The sequence below is a fragment of the Triturus cristatus genome, chromosome 1_1 (genome assembly GCF_964204655.1).
Source record: "Triturus cristatus chromosome 1_1, aTriCri1.1, whole genome shotgun sequence".
NCBI lineage: Eukaryota > Metazoa > Chordata > Amphibia > Caudata > Salamandridae > Triturus > Triturus cristatus.
In genome coordinates this window covers 230,003,611-230,023,235 of record NC_140579.1, presented here as the reverse complement: position 1 = coordinate 230,023,235, position 19,625 = coordinate 230,003,611, and the positions used below count along the sequence as shown (strand labels likewise).

The window sequence follows — 19,625 nt, the reverse complement described above, 5'->3', positions numbered from 1 at the left end:
AATGCATATCATTTACAACCCAAAAATCGAAAGGGTACACAAAGACACAGTGAGGGTGCCTAGAGGGCCGGGTCTGCGATTAGCCGAAAGCACAGCTATACTTCCACTGCTCTTTGTGCCCAGTGCCTGTTCAGACGCCTTGTTCTCCTGTGCAACAAGTGCTGGATCAGGGGCGGCCTTAGGCATGTGCAAGCTGTGCACCTGCACAGGGCCACCAAACCCCAGGGGCCACCACGAGGAATCGGATACAATACATATTCGTGGCGGCCCCTGGCAGGGATTTGGCGCATGAACGACTGAGGCGTGCTAAATCTAATGTGATGCACGCTGAATGGTTGTTCTTATACTCTTTTCCTTTCTAACCCAGTCTCGTCTTTGTGTGGGGTCGGCCTTGTTTCGGGCTCTTCTGGTAGGTCTTGTGCTTGTTTAGAACTTTTTTCCAGGAGAATCGAGCTTGTTTTAATAGTCCAGATCTGGCACCTCCGGAGGCTCGCATGCGCGCGCATGCGCAGTGCCCACGAGTCCTGCAGCGAAGGGGTTACAGAAGCACCATGCATCACTGGCGGCAGGAGGGGTGGCAGCACCCGTGCCCGGCGTGCAGCACCGAGACCGGCCGAGGCCATGCACCGGCGCGCCTAGAGACCCTGGTCAAGAAAGGCCGCCTTGCAGAGAATAGCATGCCAGTGTGCAACCTTTGGTGCCAGCTGCGAGGTGAGCAGCCCGAGGGTCAGGGCATGGGGAGGGGGAGTGAGGAGGTCAGCGTGTGCCACTGCAGAGTGAACCCGAGGGAAGGTGAGCCATTGGACGAGGGTGTGGGGAGCCCTGGGGAGGAGGGCAGATCAGGCATAGGAATGTATCCCAGCCCGTGGGGGTGAGGAGCCGGGGGCGTGGGGAAGGTTGGGTGAGGATGTTATTGTAGATGGTGTGTGCTTTGGGTCTGGGTGGAGGTAAGCCATGTGAGGTGGCGAGCTGGAGGTATTCTGGTGGTCATGGGAAGGGAGGGCATGATGAATCGTGAGAGAGAGCCTCTCTCTCACGATTCATCTCGGAGAGGGCGCGGGTCACAGAGGTAGTCACCGTGCGCCAGGGGTAGGGAGTGGTACAGATCGGCGCTGTATGTTGAGGGAAATGTGAGTCAGGAGTGCAGGGGCGGTGTTTACTTGTGGCTGAGGGAAGGCATGGTGACTTTTGGAGGTGTAACTTGGGAGGCACGGTCGTATTGGGGGGAAGAGGAGAGCAGGGTACGAGGTGTTAGACGTAATGTTAAGGATTCATTAAAATGATTACAATTACTTATCAACAATCATGAAAACAGAGTATGAAGCTGATACTTGTGATCTAATGAGTGGATCTGCCTGCACAAATCTTTTAAAACATCGAGTGTTCGAATGTACTTGGCATTTGGTTATGTCTGTTTATATGGTGTTGAGGCAGACATGAAATGCAAGCACCTATGGATGGACGCCTGGAATAGGATGGCAGTGCCTACCCATGTTAACTCAATCTAATGCCCTTTTGCAGAGACCTTGGTAGGAGACTGGCTTCTTGATCATCTCTTTAATTACATTCCAGTGCTTGTCATGTGACTAGCAGAGAACTAGTTTAACTAGTCCTCAGTTTGCAATTGGTGAAGCAGCCTTCTCTGTCTATACTAGGGGCATAGTTACCATTGGTTCAGCAAGTACAGTGGTACTGAGACCCAAAACCCTCAGGGGCCCATTGAACCCTGATAATTGCTATATTTTACTTCCTGAGCAGCAGCCAAAGGGGCCATTTTCCTTGCTTATGCCACGGCCCATGGGGTCGTTGGTACGCTGTGCTAGTGATTCGTACGTCTGCTTGAAAGTTGTCTCCTGACTGGATGTTCCTTGCACATTAATTTTGCTTCAGTGAACCTCTAGTGCCTTTTCATAGCCTTAGGACTCACTGTAATTAATCCTTGTTTAATAGGTGCTTTGTAAAGCGAGCAGAACTGGTTTCTGGAATATGGCACTATACAAGAAACCTTAATTAAATATATTGTATTTTGTCTTTTGACAATGTGGTAAAGTGGACGAGTCTTTGGTTACCTGTAGGCTGTCTTCAGGATCAGTTAGTGACGTACTGAGACAGGTCTCTGTGTGCCATGATTTCAAGGTAGCTTACTCTCTTCCTGCTAAGGTCACATCCCAAATAGATCATGAACTATTCTCCAGGCTCTACTGTTCTCAGTGGACTGAGAAAACAGACCTTGTATGCCAAGTCACATGATCTACCCTATAGTTTTATAACACTCTTCAAATAAACCTTCCATATGTGGCTAGTCCTCATAATGTGTCATACATGTAGTGGGAAGGGTAATTACTATCAATCAGTCAGGGTTTGTAAAGCTCAGCTGCTTCACACATAAGGGTCTCGAGGCGGTGTGGGATTCATGCTGCTGGATCATGCTGCTTGTTGGTTGAACAGCGAGGTCTTGTGGTCCTTCCTGAACTGCTGGAGCGATGGTGAGGCTCTGAGGTGCAGGGGGAGGGTTTTCAGGTCTTCACTGCCAGGTGGGAGAAGTAGCAGCCTCCACTGTTTTATCAGCGGCTGCATTGGGTGGCTGCTAGGGAGATGGTTCTGGAACATATTTTCCTGGTAGGTTGGTGGAAATTCACTCGTTCATTAAGGTATGCTGGTCCTTCATTGTGTAGTCCAGGGAAGACATGGCTTGGCAGTTCGGGCTGGACTGTTCCCATGAGGCACAGGGTCAAGGCTGATTTGCATATGGCCATGTCTGAACTGGGGTGGTGTGGTGAGCAAAAAAACGATGGATTTAGGCCCAGATCTCTGTACTGGGGTGAATGTATGACATTGTTCTGCATTCTGTCCATCAACTGTTGTTTTTGCAAGAAAATAAAAATGACACATCAAAATCTTTCAGCAGCCGCCACTGCTGATTGTCTTCTTTTTTTTCCCTACCCACTGCTAGCCTCGCCCGCTGCATTGCAAGCAAAATGAAGAGAATTCGAGTACACAAATCTGGTTATTTGAAACGAAAGAGAAAGGTGGCTCAGCAGGCTTTCGTAGTGTCACAGGAAGGAGCAATCCTGAACTTTATCACCCAAGGGAAACCTAAAGATAGAGAATCCTCTGGCCAGAGTACTGCTGATGCACTAGGTAAAACAGGCGCTGACGACCATAAAGAACAAAAAAATGATGATATCCATGAGCAGAATGATACTCATGAGCAGACCAATGAAAATGAACAAGGTGACTCTGAAATTGATACAAATATGTAGCAATTACCAACTCAGGATGAGGATTATTACAAAAGACCCTCAGACAGAGAAACTGAAACATCATTCATCGGTCCATCAACATCTGGCATTCTGAAGGAGGTTCAGAGTTTACAGACGGATGATGCTGGTATTGAAGAGGAAGCCAAAGAGCAAGACCATGTTACAGACCCATGTTCTGAATATGATTTATGTGATTGGAGGGATCCTACTTTGTGGCCGAACTCTCTTACGGACGCGCAACGTGTTTTTCTTGTTGAAAGGGGTCCCTCCAGAGACCCAGATTCTAAAACAAAGTATCCAAGTGATGAGCACTCAAAAAGCAAACGTGGTTTTTCTGTTACCATGCCTTTTCTGGACGTTTTATTAAAACACCTTCCTGAGCTCCGCCCCGCCCGGACCCCCTGGATCTTGGGGCAGATGCTAAGAATAGCGTTTGGTGCAATTCACCCCCACTTTAGGGGGAGGCGGTATTTTAGGTGAGGTAGGGAAGGGGTAAATAAACTACATAGTGTCATGGAGAGTGCCTTGATGCAAGGAGGTAGGGGGAGATGTGAGTGCCTTAATGCGGGACTAGTAAACACCGCATGAACACGGGGTTCGGTAATTTGCTCAGGTGTGGTTTGTATGGATAGTGTTTGTAATTTATATTTTGATAAGCTTCAGGGAGGTGAAGTGAGCGGTGATTCACTCCCTAACTTACAAAACGAGCTGAACGAGCTGCGCAGCCACCATGATTTAATGTTTAAGAAAAAAAATTAAGCAAAGAGTTTTCCCGAAGGGCTAATGTAAGCAATACCATAAGGACACATGTAAAAGGTCCAGTCCTGATGGGAAGTTACAAAAGAAGACAGGGAGGTACTAAGGAGGGACTTATAAACCTGTTAACAAATCAAAAGCCAACATTTAGGAAGGACAGTCACAGCAGCTCTGTCCAAGCGGAGATGGATGCTCTGCCACCTGGTGAACAGTACAGAGAAGTGCTGTGAGCTCTCCTTATTCCTCTCAGTAGGTACTGACACCGATGGTGTTGTTTGAAGGAGAGATAAGAGCTTGGCCTGTGGCCGATTGCGATACATGTGCTAGAATATCTTTTCCTCTGCTGTAACCGCGTACCACATGTGCTTGCCACCAGCAACCTAGGCAATCCGGCTCCCACATAGGGAGGGTACTGCGTAGTGTTGGAGGAGGCTCAAGAAAGGTTATGGAGTGGGACCCTAAGCACTAAACAATATTTACCGATTTGATGCACAAACAAAACCAAAAGCATACTGGGAATATTCCTACTGCTATTTCAGATCACTATCCTTCTCAGCAATAGTGATGATGGAGTTCCCTTATCTAGCAGGTGGGGCTTGGCCAACTGTATCCTATCAAACAGTTTTAAATGGGCACAAGAAGGGCAGTAAGAAGGGAAGAACAAATTCCCACAGAGAGGTGGTTGTTTTGTTTGTTCCAAGGGTTCCTAAGCAGAGGCCTCCAATCACCCACAAGACGTTATGAACCTGAGGGCACACATTCTGGCAAAAAGCGCTTCTTTTTCTGGGAGGATGAAGTGTGGACCCTCGTCAGTTGTAGCTATCACAAAGAAAGGCACATCCTTGCAGAAGAACAGAAACAAACAGTATGGGCTTTGTGTAAACATTGTGTAAGTGTTTGTAAAGCCTTAAAACTAAAAAAGGATGGTTGCGTCCTGAGCAGTGGTGGCTGGTGATTTTACGAGGGAGGGGCGGCGGGGCACGGGGGGGCGTGGCACACATTCACATCATTCACACCTATGTATTCACACATGCACACACACACCCATTCCCAACACTCACTAACAAATACACATGCATTCATATAGACACGCACACACCAAATATAAAAAACAAACATAAAACTAACCTTACATGCAGATCTCTGAGATGAAAGCCTCGGAGGTCCCAGGAGGATTGGGACTGTTGTCTCCCAATGAGGAAAAGCAGCAGTCCCAAACTCGGCACAGAGTGGGATGGGCCAAGTAAGACTACTTTCCCCACCCCACTCTGTGACGAGGTGTCACTGTTTGATACTCGGCCATGGGTACTTCATGGCTTAAAACTGAAGCACCCAGGTCCAAGACAATGGGTGACTCTACTCCTAGTCATGAAGGGGAGAGCCGTGAGGCAAATTTGTCAGATTGAGAAGGTCACGCTCACAGGGCTGTGTAATCTTCAGCCTGGCAAAATTCAGCTCAGGTAGCTAGGAGCTCCTGGCTGCCTGACCTGAAAAAGATTGTCTGCCAGGCTGGCCTTTGTGCAGCCTGACAGACACTCTTCTTTCTGGGAAAAAGGTGGGGCCATGTCACCTCAGCCCCTACGGACAGGCCGCTGCTGTTCTTGAGGCAAGGCATCCCATGATATTATGTTGAAAGCAAAGAAGGAGTGCGATTAGTGGTAAGCTCAGAGGAGGTCAGAGTTTTCCTGCAATGACCCGTGCTATACCACCAGTCAAAGAAAACTCCTAATACTAAATCCTGCATAAGGACTAAAGAGGCCCAACCTACGTTAATAAAGTCACTCCATTTTATTAATGTCAGCAAAAATGACTATAAGCAATGTGTATTCCAAGGTCTGCCATTTGGATAGTTATGTCTTGAATTCTTAAATGGTTATTAGGGCAATGAGGGAGCTGTTGGGGCAGAAATGTTCTCTGCATTATTCTGGAGATCAGGGCAAAATCAGTCCTGGGTTGCTTGTGTTCCGGTTCAGGGAGATCCTGGCCTGTCAGTTTGTGCTGGACTATTCCTATTGACGCAGGGTCAAGACTGGTTTGCATATGGATGTGTCCAAACTGAGGTGACATGATGGGCACAAGAACTATGGGTATTCCAAGTATTCCTCCCATCACGTTTTGTGTTTGATTCTCTTATCTAATCTCTGCCAGACCCCCAACTACTGGGCTCTGTGCTCCATCCAGGCGCGATAAGGCTGGCAGAAGAAATATATACACTATGAGTGTGCTATGTTTGACTATTACAGCCTTTTGGATTTGGGCTTTTTTAAAACCCTTCATTTTGGATCTCCTGTACATGTGGATGGTCCACAAGATGGAGATTAGTGAGTGCCTGTCAGATAGCAATGTGAATTGCAGGACTGCATCACATTCCTCAGGTCCTTTGAAATGGACCAAGGCTGACAAGAAGCTCCCAGCCTGGCCACACCTTCCTGTTGACATTTGAGGACAAAGACTGCTTTGCCATTCTGGGGGTAAAATACATACTAAGTAATGAACCATCCAAAATCAGCCTAGCAAACGCTGCCTAGGGGAGGCTGCCTCGAGGTACTGTGCAGGATGAACTGGATGTTGTCTTGATGTAGCCTGGAAAAAGATCTGCACTGCTAGGAAGCATCGTAGCCTTGGTCACCCTGAAGGGTGCCCAGTAGAGAAACAACTTGCTTCTTGAATTTTGCTTGTTTTGCCATATTGTGTTCCCCACCTTTTCGGGCGCAAAAAGGACTAAAAGTGACTGCAAAAGATCCGTGAGACAAAGTAGCGGTGGTAAAGGCTTGGCAAGAAGGAACCATTGTAGCAGTGTTCAGTATTTTCAACCAAACTAACAGAAGTGATTGAGATGGCTTGATGCTGAACACATTTGTAACCACATTTGGCGGTTATACTTCCGACCTTCAACAAAGCCAACCCAGTGAGCTATGCAGGCTCTTCCTTTGTTTGGATGGTGGGTTTGAGTTTTGATCCCAAAGAAGATCCCAAAAGAAAAATGTCCCTTCCCTCAGAAAGAGTAAGCTTGTGCGGCCTCTACCTCGCTGTATCTGTGTAGCCCCTCTGCTTCCGAACTGGAAGCATGCACCTAAACACTGCTGCATCACTGGACCTTATTGGTGCAGCCAATGAGGCCTGGAAGAAGTCACCACGCCATTTCACAGGGGCTGTCTGCAAGCGTATTCATCAATTGGAGTGGCACAGGTGTGTTATACCGCTAAAATATCAAACTCTGCATGGTCGAAATACTAGATGTAAAGTTAAGAAAAGTAAATGTATACTTCTCTATATATACATACCTTTATAATATAGTAGCAGTGGATATAGTGTTTTTCGTATTTCTGCAGTCGATATTTTAACCATAATATTGTTTGTGACTTGAACTGTAAAGGGGACTGATGGCTATTGGACTTCTTTTCTAACACTGCACCAAGCTAGCCACCCTGGTGTGCCTGTCATTAATGTAGATATGAAACTAGTGATTCTAGAAGTCATGAGTGTCAGTGAAATGAGCGATCACCTGCAATAGTGAGGAGCACCTAAAAAAGAAGGAAAGAATCATGATGCCGTCTCACCATTACCAAGATTATCCCTCCAAATAATAGTCAGTTGAGGAAAACTGTACTTTGGGGTACTTAAAAAAGGTGCAAGAGCAGTTCAACTGTCTACCCACAAACCTTCCAAAGGTTGTCCAGGCACCACAAATGTTCAACTCCCACAAGAGGCAGTGCAGATAGCCACAAGACTGAAGAGCACTGAAGAACAAGAACGCCTGAACCACAGATGAAGGACTGAGAACCAGGAGAGTGGCACTCTCAGAAGTGTTGGCCAAGTTGCAAATGAAAGGTACCCACCAAAAAGATAGCCACCAGAGTAGGAAAGCTCAGATATAAATCACTCATCAAGCCCACAGGTTAAGCTAACATCCAAGCATCAGACCAGTGTTAAGATGTCCTGAAGGGATTTTAAAAGAGTCCCTAAAACTTAGCTTGACAGGTTTACTCCTGTGAGGAACAAAAAGAAGAAGTTGCCTGATTGTGAATCAGGAATCAGCCATTGCAAGATGTGAGTGAGAGTGAGGCACTTGGGCATAGTTCCATTCAAGCCAGAGAAAGAGCAATGAATCTAGTTGGGAGTGAGAACAGATTGTCATTGGGTGTTGTATCTGCAGCTTCCTAGGACACAGGCCAGAAGTGACAGAGGCTGTTCATTATTCTAAAAGAAGGCAGCTGTCACACAAGTAGGTGTTATGACAACGAACGTTTCAACAGAGCCATAGAACAAACTTAAAGTCAGCCCATCAGGATTTAGTACAAGACATGACTCTGACAAAGCCGTACGCATATCAAAGTAACATAAGTCTATATAAAAACACTTGCATCAGTGTAACAAATGCATGTCAAAACATAATTATTTAAACAATTCTTTCAGTAGGCTAGACACTGGGTCTGATAGCAGAATCAGGCACCAGATCCAGAGTTTTGGTGTTAACCTCATGCTGGCTACTTCCATCAGAATAAATGGATTGAAATGCAGTCTGTTTTGAGATGTTGTACATTACGTGATTCCATTAGGATTATGATTTCAACAAGACACTCATAAATAAATGAGAATGTTTGAAAAGTATGTAGAAATACATTAATCTAACCAAAATGTAGTTTCTGTGAAATGTTCTGAATATTTTCATATGTCTGCTCCCCTTTTCTCTGTAAAACAAGTCAATATGCGAAAATTAACACATGAAAAATGTGGTTTCGAAACGATTAACTGAATTTACATTCATGGCCATGTTTTAGGTCTTCGAGACATGCTGTATCTAGGATAGGGGCTTGAAAAAACGCCCATCTTTTTTATTGGATCCCATTGCTGTTCTTTAGAAATGCTGGCTTTGCATTGGTGAATACACTTACAGGCACATGCATCTAGCTAGGATTTTGCGAGTCCTTAATTGCGAATATAAAGGACACGCAAAATCCTATGCATGTAGGAATCGCTATAATATTAGCGATTCCTACACATTCCTTATTTGCGACTCGCAAATTGCGAGTCGCAAATAAGGAATAGCTTCCCATTCATTCCTATGGGCCTAGGCCCATAGGAATGAATACGAAATTGCAAGCGCAATTTGTGAGTACCAATAGGTACTCGCAAATTGTGCATGCAATTTCAAGGGTGCAAGGGTGTGAAAAGTACACCCTGTTGCACCCCTGAAATTGATCCGTGCACATATGTTGCACACACACATGTCCCAAGGACATGTGTGCGTGTAACCTACAACTTTGAAAAATGCACTTTAGTGCATTCTTCAAAGTTTTTCGCTATTTACCATGTAGTATGATTCCACGGTAAATAGCGGGCCCAAATAGCGAAATCGTTATTTTTAAAGGCATCTTGCATTGCATTTAAGGAATCGCAATTTGTGATTCCTTAAATGCAATCGCAATTTAAGAAATCGCAAAAATTTGCGATTTCTTACATTGCGAGTGGCAAGTTGTTTCATGCATAGCAAAAGCTATTTTTGCGATCGCAAACGGACGATTTTTGCGAATCACACTGTTTGCGATCGCAAAAAGCTTTGAAGCATGTGCCTGTACGTAGTTCCTCCTTTTGAAATTTTGTATCCTTCTATGAGGACTGCCCCTCTTACATGTGTTCTTACTGTTCAGCTTATTTATACTCAGAGAGAACTCTTTTTTTAGTTGACCTGCCTCATTACCGTTAACTGTTCTGTTTACTTGTGCAGTGAAACATCTGTTGCATCATTTGCTTGCTGTCTCTTTATCTCCCCCTCACCCCTCCCACAACACTGCTTCGGTCGCTTCATATCTCTTAATCTCCCCATGCCTCCCAATCACCCCCCTTGCCCCCCTCAACACTGCTCACCGGCCCCCACCGTCCCTCCAAGGCCCCTGCTGTTTTTTGTTGTTGTTACTTTACAAACGCTTTTATTTATATAGCGCACCTAGACATGGGCTCAGGGGGAATTAAACAATCAACCCATTATCACAGGATGTTGAGCCTGACAGCAGACTCGAACCGGGATCCCCAGCTCACCAGTCGGCAGCTCCCACCACTGCACCATTTCCTTTGCCTAGCCATTTTGCAGGGTGCAGTACCATATGTGGCCAAAAGATGTTCCAAGGGACTCGTAGTGACAGCCTCTGGAACTGCACCCTCACACCTGCCATTTTGACTCTCAGCGCTACGGCACCATTGCAGGTGAGAGATTGTCATCTGGATGTCCCTCAACTGTCTTCAACTCAATGGGGGCAAGACAGAAATTCTTTTGTTTGCCAAAGCTCAGCTCTATTGGATGGAGGATTGGTGCCCGGAAGAACTTGGTCCCACCCCCTTGCCCAGTAGAACTACTAGGAATCTGGGCAAATTTATAGATGACCAACTATCAATAGCCAGATTACCTCCATATGTGGAACCTGTTTTGGTATTATGTGACTCCTCAAGAAAATCTTTAGGTGGCTTCCGCTGAGTTCCCGTAAAATACTCACCCAAGCTTTAATCATGAGCCTCTTGGATTACGGCAATGCCCCAATCCTCTCCCCTAACGAATTCCTTTTATTGAAATTACAAGTTTTCCAAAACACCTCTGCCCGTATGGTAAACAACCTGCCTCTAAGGACCCCATCAACCCCCACACTCAGAGCCCTACATTGGCTCCCCATCCGCAAGAAAGCACTGTTTAAACTGCGCTGTCTGACCCATAAATCCTTGTCAGGTTCTGACCCAAAATACCTTCAGAACAGATGTACTCCTTACCTTCCAAACAGGAAGATGCGATCGAGCAATCAATTTTTGTTATGTCTCCAGCGTATCCACACTGCTAAACATGGGGGCTGAGCCTTTTTTTTTATCTTGGCCCGCTCCACTGGAACAAACTTCCTCTGTTCATCCGTGCGTGCTCAAGTCTAAGTGAATTAAAAACAAAGAACCTTAAAATCTGGTTGCTTTAACACTGCCTCTATTCCATCTACCTGCCGAACGTGCACCGAGATGTCCCTATGGGGATGAGTTGTGCACCATATCAAGACTCAAATAACATAACTACATAAAAGAAACACAACCGAGTTCTTTATTGGCATATATAATGCCAATAGCTCCAACTCCAACAAATGTGAGACCTATTGTATTTCCAATGTTTGCAATTTATCTGCTCTTGGACTGCAAAAAATATTTTTCTTTTCTAGCAGGCAATATTTATTGTTTCAGAAAGAAATCTATCTCTCTGTCCCTTTTCGCCAAAGTAATAAATACTTGAGTTACCTTTTGAAGATGGCCACCAGTCTCCCTTCAAGTACTAGCAATGAGGACGAATGGTCTGGTCTAAGTGCAAGTTCATTAATGTTTTTGATTGAATCTTTTCAGAGACTGAAATCTTGCATACTAGTGCACTTAAGCAGATGAACCAGACACTTTCCTTTTCTGACCTCTTCCTAAATAGTAATTCACGCAGCAGGCTTTTCCCTGGCAACCACAACTGCAGATATGATGCTGCCAGAGTGACCAGAGCTTTACTAATAACTTGAGGCTTAATCCACTGGTCAAGAAAGGGTTCCTGAAGGGTCAAATTCAAGCTGGCTATTGTGGCTCCAAAGCTTTGCAGAGGACAGAGTCCCATTATCTGCAGTCCTGCTTGCTGTGCTATTAAGTTAGTGGCTGCAAATGTAGATCCATAGACGATGTGCGGCTGACAAGGCCATTACACTATTCTAGCAGGGTGCACATTGTGAGTATAAGACTGAAATTGTGATGCTCACTTCCTTCTGAACTTAGCCTCAAACTGAGCCATCCTCTTCTAGTCCAACTGCAAGATCTAAGAGTTAATTTTCAGTTTTTCAGAATGGGTGAACCGCTGAAAATCTGTTGTTCACCTGCCTCTCTAAATGTGCAGCTCCCCAGTCTCGTTTAGAGGCGAGGTAACTTTCATGTTTCTGATGGCAGAGCCTCAGTTGGTTTTGCAGTCAGAAACTTTTTTCTAAGAGCCAACTGAGTGCACAACAGTGGAGGTGAGCCCAGAGGAAAGATACTTGAGTTTTTTACAGTGAGGCTGAGTTTTCAGGGGTGGAGGATTCCTATTGTGTTGGGAGTTAGTGTTCTCTGAAGAGATGTGGCTTTAGGTCCTTTCAAAATTGCTAGAGGGTAGGGGCCATTCTGATACTCTTGGAGTTATTTTTCTAGATAACTTGGGCACAGATGGAGAAGGCATGTCTTCTGTTTTTTTCTAGTCTACCAATGTTTTTGCTCTTTCTTTGGTGCGGTCCACCTTTGGAGGTTATTTTCTCAGCTATTATGCATAAGACTTGTTTCTGGTTTTACGTGATGCAGATTGTCTTGAAAATTATGTTATCAAATGTAGTCGCTTCATTGTTGGGGCGATGTGGCATACTTCTTCAAGCCTATGAAGAGATGCACTGCAGTACGAAGGATACTTGTGGTATAAGTAAGGGCGTTGAGCAGAGTGTTACCTTCATCCAGGTAGAGTACTAAGGCATGAGCTGTAGTTCTGAAGTCAGTTTCAGGTAGGAAGGCCTTCCCTTTTTTTCAAAATGGAGAACTGTTAGCCTGCTGTGCTGGTTTTATTGGTAATTCCTTCTTTGAAAAATTGTTGTATATTAATGGTGAATCCAGGTAAGGGTGCATTGGCTGGCAAGCAAGATATATTTTGTCATTCTCGGGTTGAGCTTTATGTAAGCACTTGACATCCGCTTCTGAATTTGACTGAAGCAGGTTTTGAGTTGCTGAATGTCGTGCGGTGAAAAATGTTCAGATTAAGTTGCATGTCATGGGTTGTCAGCATATTGATGGATGCCAGGAGTTCTCTAGCTTGAGGTTCTAAGAATGAAATCCTGATAACGGTGTCTGGAGAGAGCAGAGTTTGTGTTCCTGACTGTTGTATTGCAAAGATGCCTGGATACATGCAGTTTCTGCATAGCTGCCTCCTTGCCCAGGTGAAGCAGATACCTATATTTCTCTAAAGCATCCCCCAGCAACAGGGAGGTGTACAAACACATACACATGTCAGGCAATAGTTGGGCATCTTCGCTCTAACATTGGCTTGTCTGACGAAGAGATCACCACCTTAGTACACTTTCTTTCCAAATGGCTAAAAACGATGCAGGTGAGTTCCCAAAGACAAATATTGTCTGTTTTTGGTAGCCTGATACATATTGTTTTGTGCATTTTAAATTTCATCCCAGAGAATTGCTTCTTCCTGAGCATGTTTGAGAACCTGGTGGTCAATGGCCAGGGCCGGCCTTGGTGTCGGGCAATTGCTTCCCCACCACAAGAGGGTTCTGTGATGGACGCTGCCTTCAAGCGCTTGCCCATGACCAAATAGTAGCAGGTATTCATGGTCTGGTACTGGCCTTGTAGTGGCTTCTGAGTCTGTCAGGATCCACCTATCAAGGACTCTTGTAAGGAGAAGACCTGGATGGAAAATCTACTGGAGCAACTGGTCCTGGGTGGACAGCTGGGAAAGGACCATCTCTGTTGAAACACACAGAAGGACTGGAACCCAGGAATGGTTTTAGGCACCTGCAATTGCTCCAGCATTGACAGCTGCCCTAGCAGGGTAGATGAGAGTCTTGCTGGGATTGTCAGGAGCTGTGCCAGCACGGAAGCAGAATCCCATGCTTTTAGCTTCACATTCAGAGCCTCCAAGGATTACAAGATAAGAATTGAGAACAGCATACAGACAATACTGCACTTGAAGCTGAAGGGAGCTGCGAGGGGTTGGTGAGCCCCAGGTCCACATGGTCTTCCTCTGGTGGGTCTGATAATTCTGATCTGCCCTCTGTGACGCCCGCCTTTCCATAGAAGAGAACAGATAGAGAAGAACACAGTGAGCAGATACAGTCACTAAAGATTAGTAGTAATTCCATGGAAAGCTCCCTGACATCAGTCTCAAAGTCATTAGTAAATGTTCCTATATCAGCCAATATCTTAGGATGTACCAGTGGCACAATGAAGTTGTCAGTAACAAACTAAGAGGACAAATAAAAAAGAAAGATTCCTTCCAGTTACAAAGATGTAACTCAAGAATGAATGCATGACCAGAAGAAACTGTAAATCAGAGAAATGGTCCAGGTAAAGTTGCAAATCAATCAAGAAGATCAAGAAAGATAATGTGAACCCATGATTTGGAGATGGCAGAACCAAAGTAGTAAGTCAAGACAGGAGATTAGATTAAAACAAGTCATGGCCTGGAAGGGTCATGTACCATTTACCTTGTAGAAGCAAGTTCAAAATGCGAAACAAAAGCATGTTATGAACATTATGGTTCACCATGAAAGAAAAATCCAGCAAGTCTATGAGAAACATGTAACATAACCCAAAAGAAATGTTGGGGAGCCTAGAGTAAGCCTAAACACTTATTTTATTGTGTTTAATTTGATCTTTTCCCTGTTAAAGCGAATATGTCCCATGACTTCTGGGTCACGTGGTGCTGTTGTAGCTGATCCCATGACCTCATGCCTGTGCTGATACTCGCATGAACATGTCTGTACCACAGTTTCACCATTTACTTGAGCAGCCTACCATGAGACCTGCAGTCAGTGCAGAAGACATTGCTGTAATGTGCAGGTGAGTTTCCAGCATGTCTCAGAAGGGCTCTGGTGCTAACAGTGAAATAACACCCCTAGCCAGGTCTCCTAGTTCCGCAGCCATTGACCAATACCCTGCACCACATCTCCCACTGGCAGTGACTGCTATGGAAGCAGTAAGCTGCAGAAAAAAAGACTGAGAAAAAGTGTTACATGTAAGATGGAAATAACGGACATTTCTACTGGAATCAAGAATTGACAAAGCTAATAAGTATATCTTTCCTATTGTACATGCACATCAGGCAACTATACTGGCACACACAAAATACAGAGGTAAGAGTAGAAGCACTCATATACACCAAAAGGAATATGTGTAGAGGCACACATGCAGACACAGGAAACACATTCAGGCAACGTAATTTGACAACCATGTCCATGACATAGGCATACATACCGGCTCTCAGGGGACCATCTCCATGTTCTAAATATACAGAAGGAGACTTAACCCCTAGGAAGAGGGAACTGTAGTATTGTGTGTTTCCCCATTCCCTGGATGTCTGAGCTGGTTACTGGAATGCTGTAATATAACGTTGGTGTGTGGTGTGGAGTGGTAGCTAGGGGACAAGGGGACAGACACAGTTGTAGGGAGAATGGAGCCCCAGCAGGACCTCTCAGGCTCTGGTTGTAACTTAATGGCTTAACATGAATTAGAACATTGGAATGTTGAGAGCTCAATTGAAAACAAAAAGTGCTCTGGGCTTCTAATGGCTGCTAGAAGCCCGGAGCTCTAACATTCCAATGTTGTCCTTCACACCTGTTGCTGTGAACAAAGGCCTCAAGGAGCCCGAGGGGATTTCCTCTATGAGGCCTTTGTTTTATTTGTTAGAATATACTGCCCTCTAGTGGAGTAATGATCTAATAGTCTTAAAGCCCTCTGTAACTTGGCTAGCATTAAAGTCCCGCTCCCTTGTTAAAGACCCGGGATGAGAGCTGGCCTTTAATGGCTGGTAGAGACTGCTACGGCAGGCTATAAGACTATAATAAAGAACTTACCTCTACCTGAATGACTCCAGACTCCTGAATGAGACCTTACTTTCTAACCTTAACATTAATGCTAAATTCCATTACTGCCCTCTGCTCTGCAGGAGTTGCTGCTACTCAGGCCCATATGAAGCTCCCCTTTCTCCTTGCTTGGGTGGCGAAAAACGGCACCACTGCTGTCAGGCTGCTACCTGTACATTTATATTTGGAGGAGGAAATGCTGAGTTGGGCTATAAAGTTCTTCACATTCTTTCTATTTGGATGCATACTTCCATCTCTCTTCAGGGAGTTGGGGTGGCTGCCAGATGCTATATCTTGGTAGTCGTGACTGCGCAGGTCCATGCCTCACCCAGCATCGATCAGGGTGACTATTCCAGCAGTACTGAAAACCACAGATCACTAACATGCTTGGAACATCTATCGCTTCTTCCTGCCAAAACCACAAGCCTTGTGGGTTTAGCATACATTGACCCCAGATAGAGCACAGGACCGGAAAGCTTTTTGCCTAACAATTACAGCATCTCCGGAGAATGACATGGCTGATATTGGGAGGACACTTTGACACTCTTTAAGGGCCCTTGTAGCTACAATATGTACATCTAGAGATCCTTGTGTCGACTATATTTGCTTCCCTAAGCGGCTACTATATATTTTGTTAACAAGAGCTCTGTAAGAGCCCAAAAACTATACCGCATTTTTATATTTTTTAAGTAAACATAGCTCATAATGTAGTGAAGTTACATTCCAACTCATATATTAGTTATATGTTACCTGCACATGCAGTAATACATGGAAGTGAGATCTAAGTGAAAAAGTAGCCCCTGATGTACATTATAATGATATTGCAAGTTACAAGGGAGTGCCATAACCATATAGAGGAATGAGGCTGAAGGCTGAGTTTCTTTATAAGATTATGGAATTCCAAAGTGACTTGCAATATCCTTATCATGTACGTCAGGGTGTACTTTATCCCATATAATATATGGTCACCCCATCACCTTTTCCACAAACCACTTAAAACCTCTATGTGTAGCTCTTTCATATGAAAGAGCGAGCATGTTTGCAATAAAAATAAAACCTCAAGTGCAAAATTAAACACATCAAAAACCTGTAAGATATTTTTTGCAAACAGATATTTGAATCAATGCAAGTCAGTTTAAAAAAATAAAAATGCTGCAGTAGCTTGGAATGTGTAGAAACATGGAGAAAGATTCTAGCTTTTCCCCTACTATCTAATGAGTGTAAAAAATTAAAATGTTCTCTCTGCCTGTCCATTTAGGCCAAAATGTATAGCCGAAGAAAAGCATCCCTCAGTTTTTATGGCTTTAAACAGCTGCTTCAATTATGCTTGTGACCTGACCTGCCTTTCACCTCGGCTGCTGGCAGCAGGCATTGTGACCTCAGAACTAGGCTGTAATAACTTATAATAGTCGAGTTCTTACTTCTTTTCTTTATAATCGGTGACTGGGTGTGTCACAAGTTGACGATGATAAAGCAATTAGAGACGTATTTATACTGGGATTACAGAATCCCATGTATTATAATGGTATGTATTGATGTAGGACTGGCAGAGCCAGGAATTATTGTTGTAAAATATAACATTATCTGTTTTTTTTATTTCACAGTACCTGGAATCAGTACAGAGTTTCATGACCGACTCCTTTAAATTGACGCCAACGGAGGATGAGCCAACAAAGAAGAGTTCCTGCTGTTGAACCCAATGAGAGGGAATGCCTCTCTGATGCTGGGTATTCACTTTGCGCCCATGAGGACACACTGCAAATTTGCACATTTGCCCGGAGTTGAGATATGGATTTATGTTACTTCTCTGCAGCATACTATGATGTACAGAATTACCTCCCTGGTGTGTGTCCCCAAAAACATTACAAGATTTTGCAGGAAACTTAGTCATGGCTGCACCATTCTGCTCTTCAACCAAATGACTCTGTAACAGACAATGTGCACTGGCAATGTTCTCTTCTTGACAAAAGATTGGCATTTCATGAAAGATGTTTAACTTTGCAAAATCAACCATTTTTTACTGCCCACCTTATCTACCTAAGACAGGGGATCAGACACTCAACTCTTGTGAATGGAAAATCAGAGAAGAAACTGAAATGAAACTGAACTTGAATGTTTGTAAAAGTGACAGACTTTTTGTTGATTATCGGGTAACTCCTCAACAATTCATCCACAAAAGTTGCTATTGCTGATTGATGGCTCTAGGTCAACTCAATACTGACTTATGTTAGGAGAGTCATAATCTTCTCTCTTCCTTATACTTTGGTAGTCAGTATTGTGGCTATTTAAACATTGATATTCAGGTAGTATGCCATACAGACCCAACCTAACACTCATTGAGTCATATTTACTAAGAAGTCATGCAACGCAGACACCAACTAAAGTTGCTGAGCTGTGTTGAGTGAAAGGGAGAGAGGAGAACAGCGCCATATCTTAATAGATCTACCTGAATCTATTAAGATATGGCGCTGTTCTCCCCTCTCCCTGCACTGGCGCACATTTGGCACCCATACACTAACAGACACTCTTCCGCCATAGTGCATGGGTTGTTTGTCTGTGAAGCATAGTTTTTTTACTGAAAGTGGTCCCTTCCAGTACAAAAAATATGCTTTAATACAGTACACATGCAAAGTAAGAAAAACAAGGGGAAATGAAATCATCTCTCCTCATTGCGCCTGCCTAGAGGAGGCATTGGATTTGGACCAAATTCTTGTCTACAATACTTTGTAGTTAGGGATTTGCATCAAAACCCATGGGTGGTTGCATGGGAACACCGATGCACCACTCATGGAATGCTCCCTTAATACAAAATAGCGCAAGGCAGCGCATTACATAACTTTGTGTTACTTTAGGACACTATCAAAGTAAATCCGGATTTACATCGAATGGTTAATCATACCTTAAAACTTTGCATTACAAAAGTAATACACAGCCATCGCAAAGCATTAGTAAACCTGGGCCTTAGTGTTTCAAAATTGCTCCTCTTTACAGCAGGTGTAAGCCTGTCACACAAACTCGGTTACTTTTGTGCCAGATTTCTATGAGACACTGTATAATGTGGCTGGTGGTTCATTATGAAATCATTATTTAAGACCAAGCAATATATCAAATAGAACGGTATGGGCTTAAAGGGTCAAACAAATCTTTCACCAGACTAGGAAATCAGGGCCTACTTTAGGAAAACATATGACTTAATATCATATTCTGTACCCCTGTCTCACTGAATATGGGTTGCTGGATGGTAAGTAGTTATTAAAACCTAAGCACAAAGGGTTAAATTAGAGCAGTGAGGTAAAATCACATGGCTAAAAGGTATTTTTAGGTAAGTTGAAAAGGGCCAATGTAAACAGGATTTGAACTTTTTGAAGATGTGTAACTGCCACCGTGTAGTGTCTCAGCCCATAAGTCACACTTGAAATCAAACTTGTTATTTTGATTGACACTAGCATTTTGAGTGGTGGTGAAGTTCCAACATTGGCTTAATGGGTACTGAATAAGAACAGGTATTTTCTGTTGAGTGATTAAAAAAGGCAAAGGCTGAATAACCACAAAGAAAAAACTATTTTTCCTCTGCAAGTGGCAATCTCTATGACAATAGTTAATGGACCAAATGGGTATAAGTTTAAACCTGTCTCAAACATTCCTGTTGCTTCTTCTATACAGACTCCAGAGACTGAACGGCTGCATGACAGGACTTTGATTTCACAGATCCATCGTGCCCATCATCAAAGTTTTAAGTACTTGTTTTGTATTGCTGCGGTTCTGTTTTATTTCAATATTGTGCCTTTTTTTTTTTACATAATTAAAAATATGTTCTCTCCAAAATAATTGTGGCCCATTGTGGGTAAAAGTGTTTGGGTAAAAGGTTAATCCCAGCTGCCTGTTTTTGCCTGTTCTGTTGAATTTAAAAAAAAATGTATTTATAAAGTTTTATGTAGCACAAACATGACCCTTGCGAGTATTAGAGCGCTTTACTTTGTTCAAGGCTACATACATCATCAAG

The 19,625-nt window shown here is 43.9% G+C and overlaps 1 protein-coding gene across 3 annotated transcripts in view; it reads left to right on the top strand.

The window, feature by feature from the left end:
- The window catches only part of RAB7B (RAB7B, member RAS oncogene family), a 352,153-nt gene extending 332,596 nt beyond the window's left edge, over positions 1 to 19,557 (top strand). For all 3 annotated transcript variants that reach the window (XM_085625444.1, XM_085625366.1, XM_085625518.1), the window contains one exon: positions 17,227 to 19,557. In XM_085625444.1, the coding sequence (XP_085481570.1) occupies positions 17,227 to 17,316 (90 nt within the window). In that variant the 3' untranslated portion in view covers positions 17,317 to 19,557. The remainder of the gene's footprint in view (positions 1 to 17,226) is intronic.
- Positions 19,558 to 19,625: the final 68 nt, after the last annotated feature.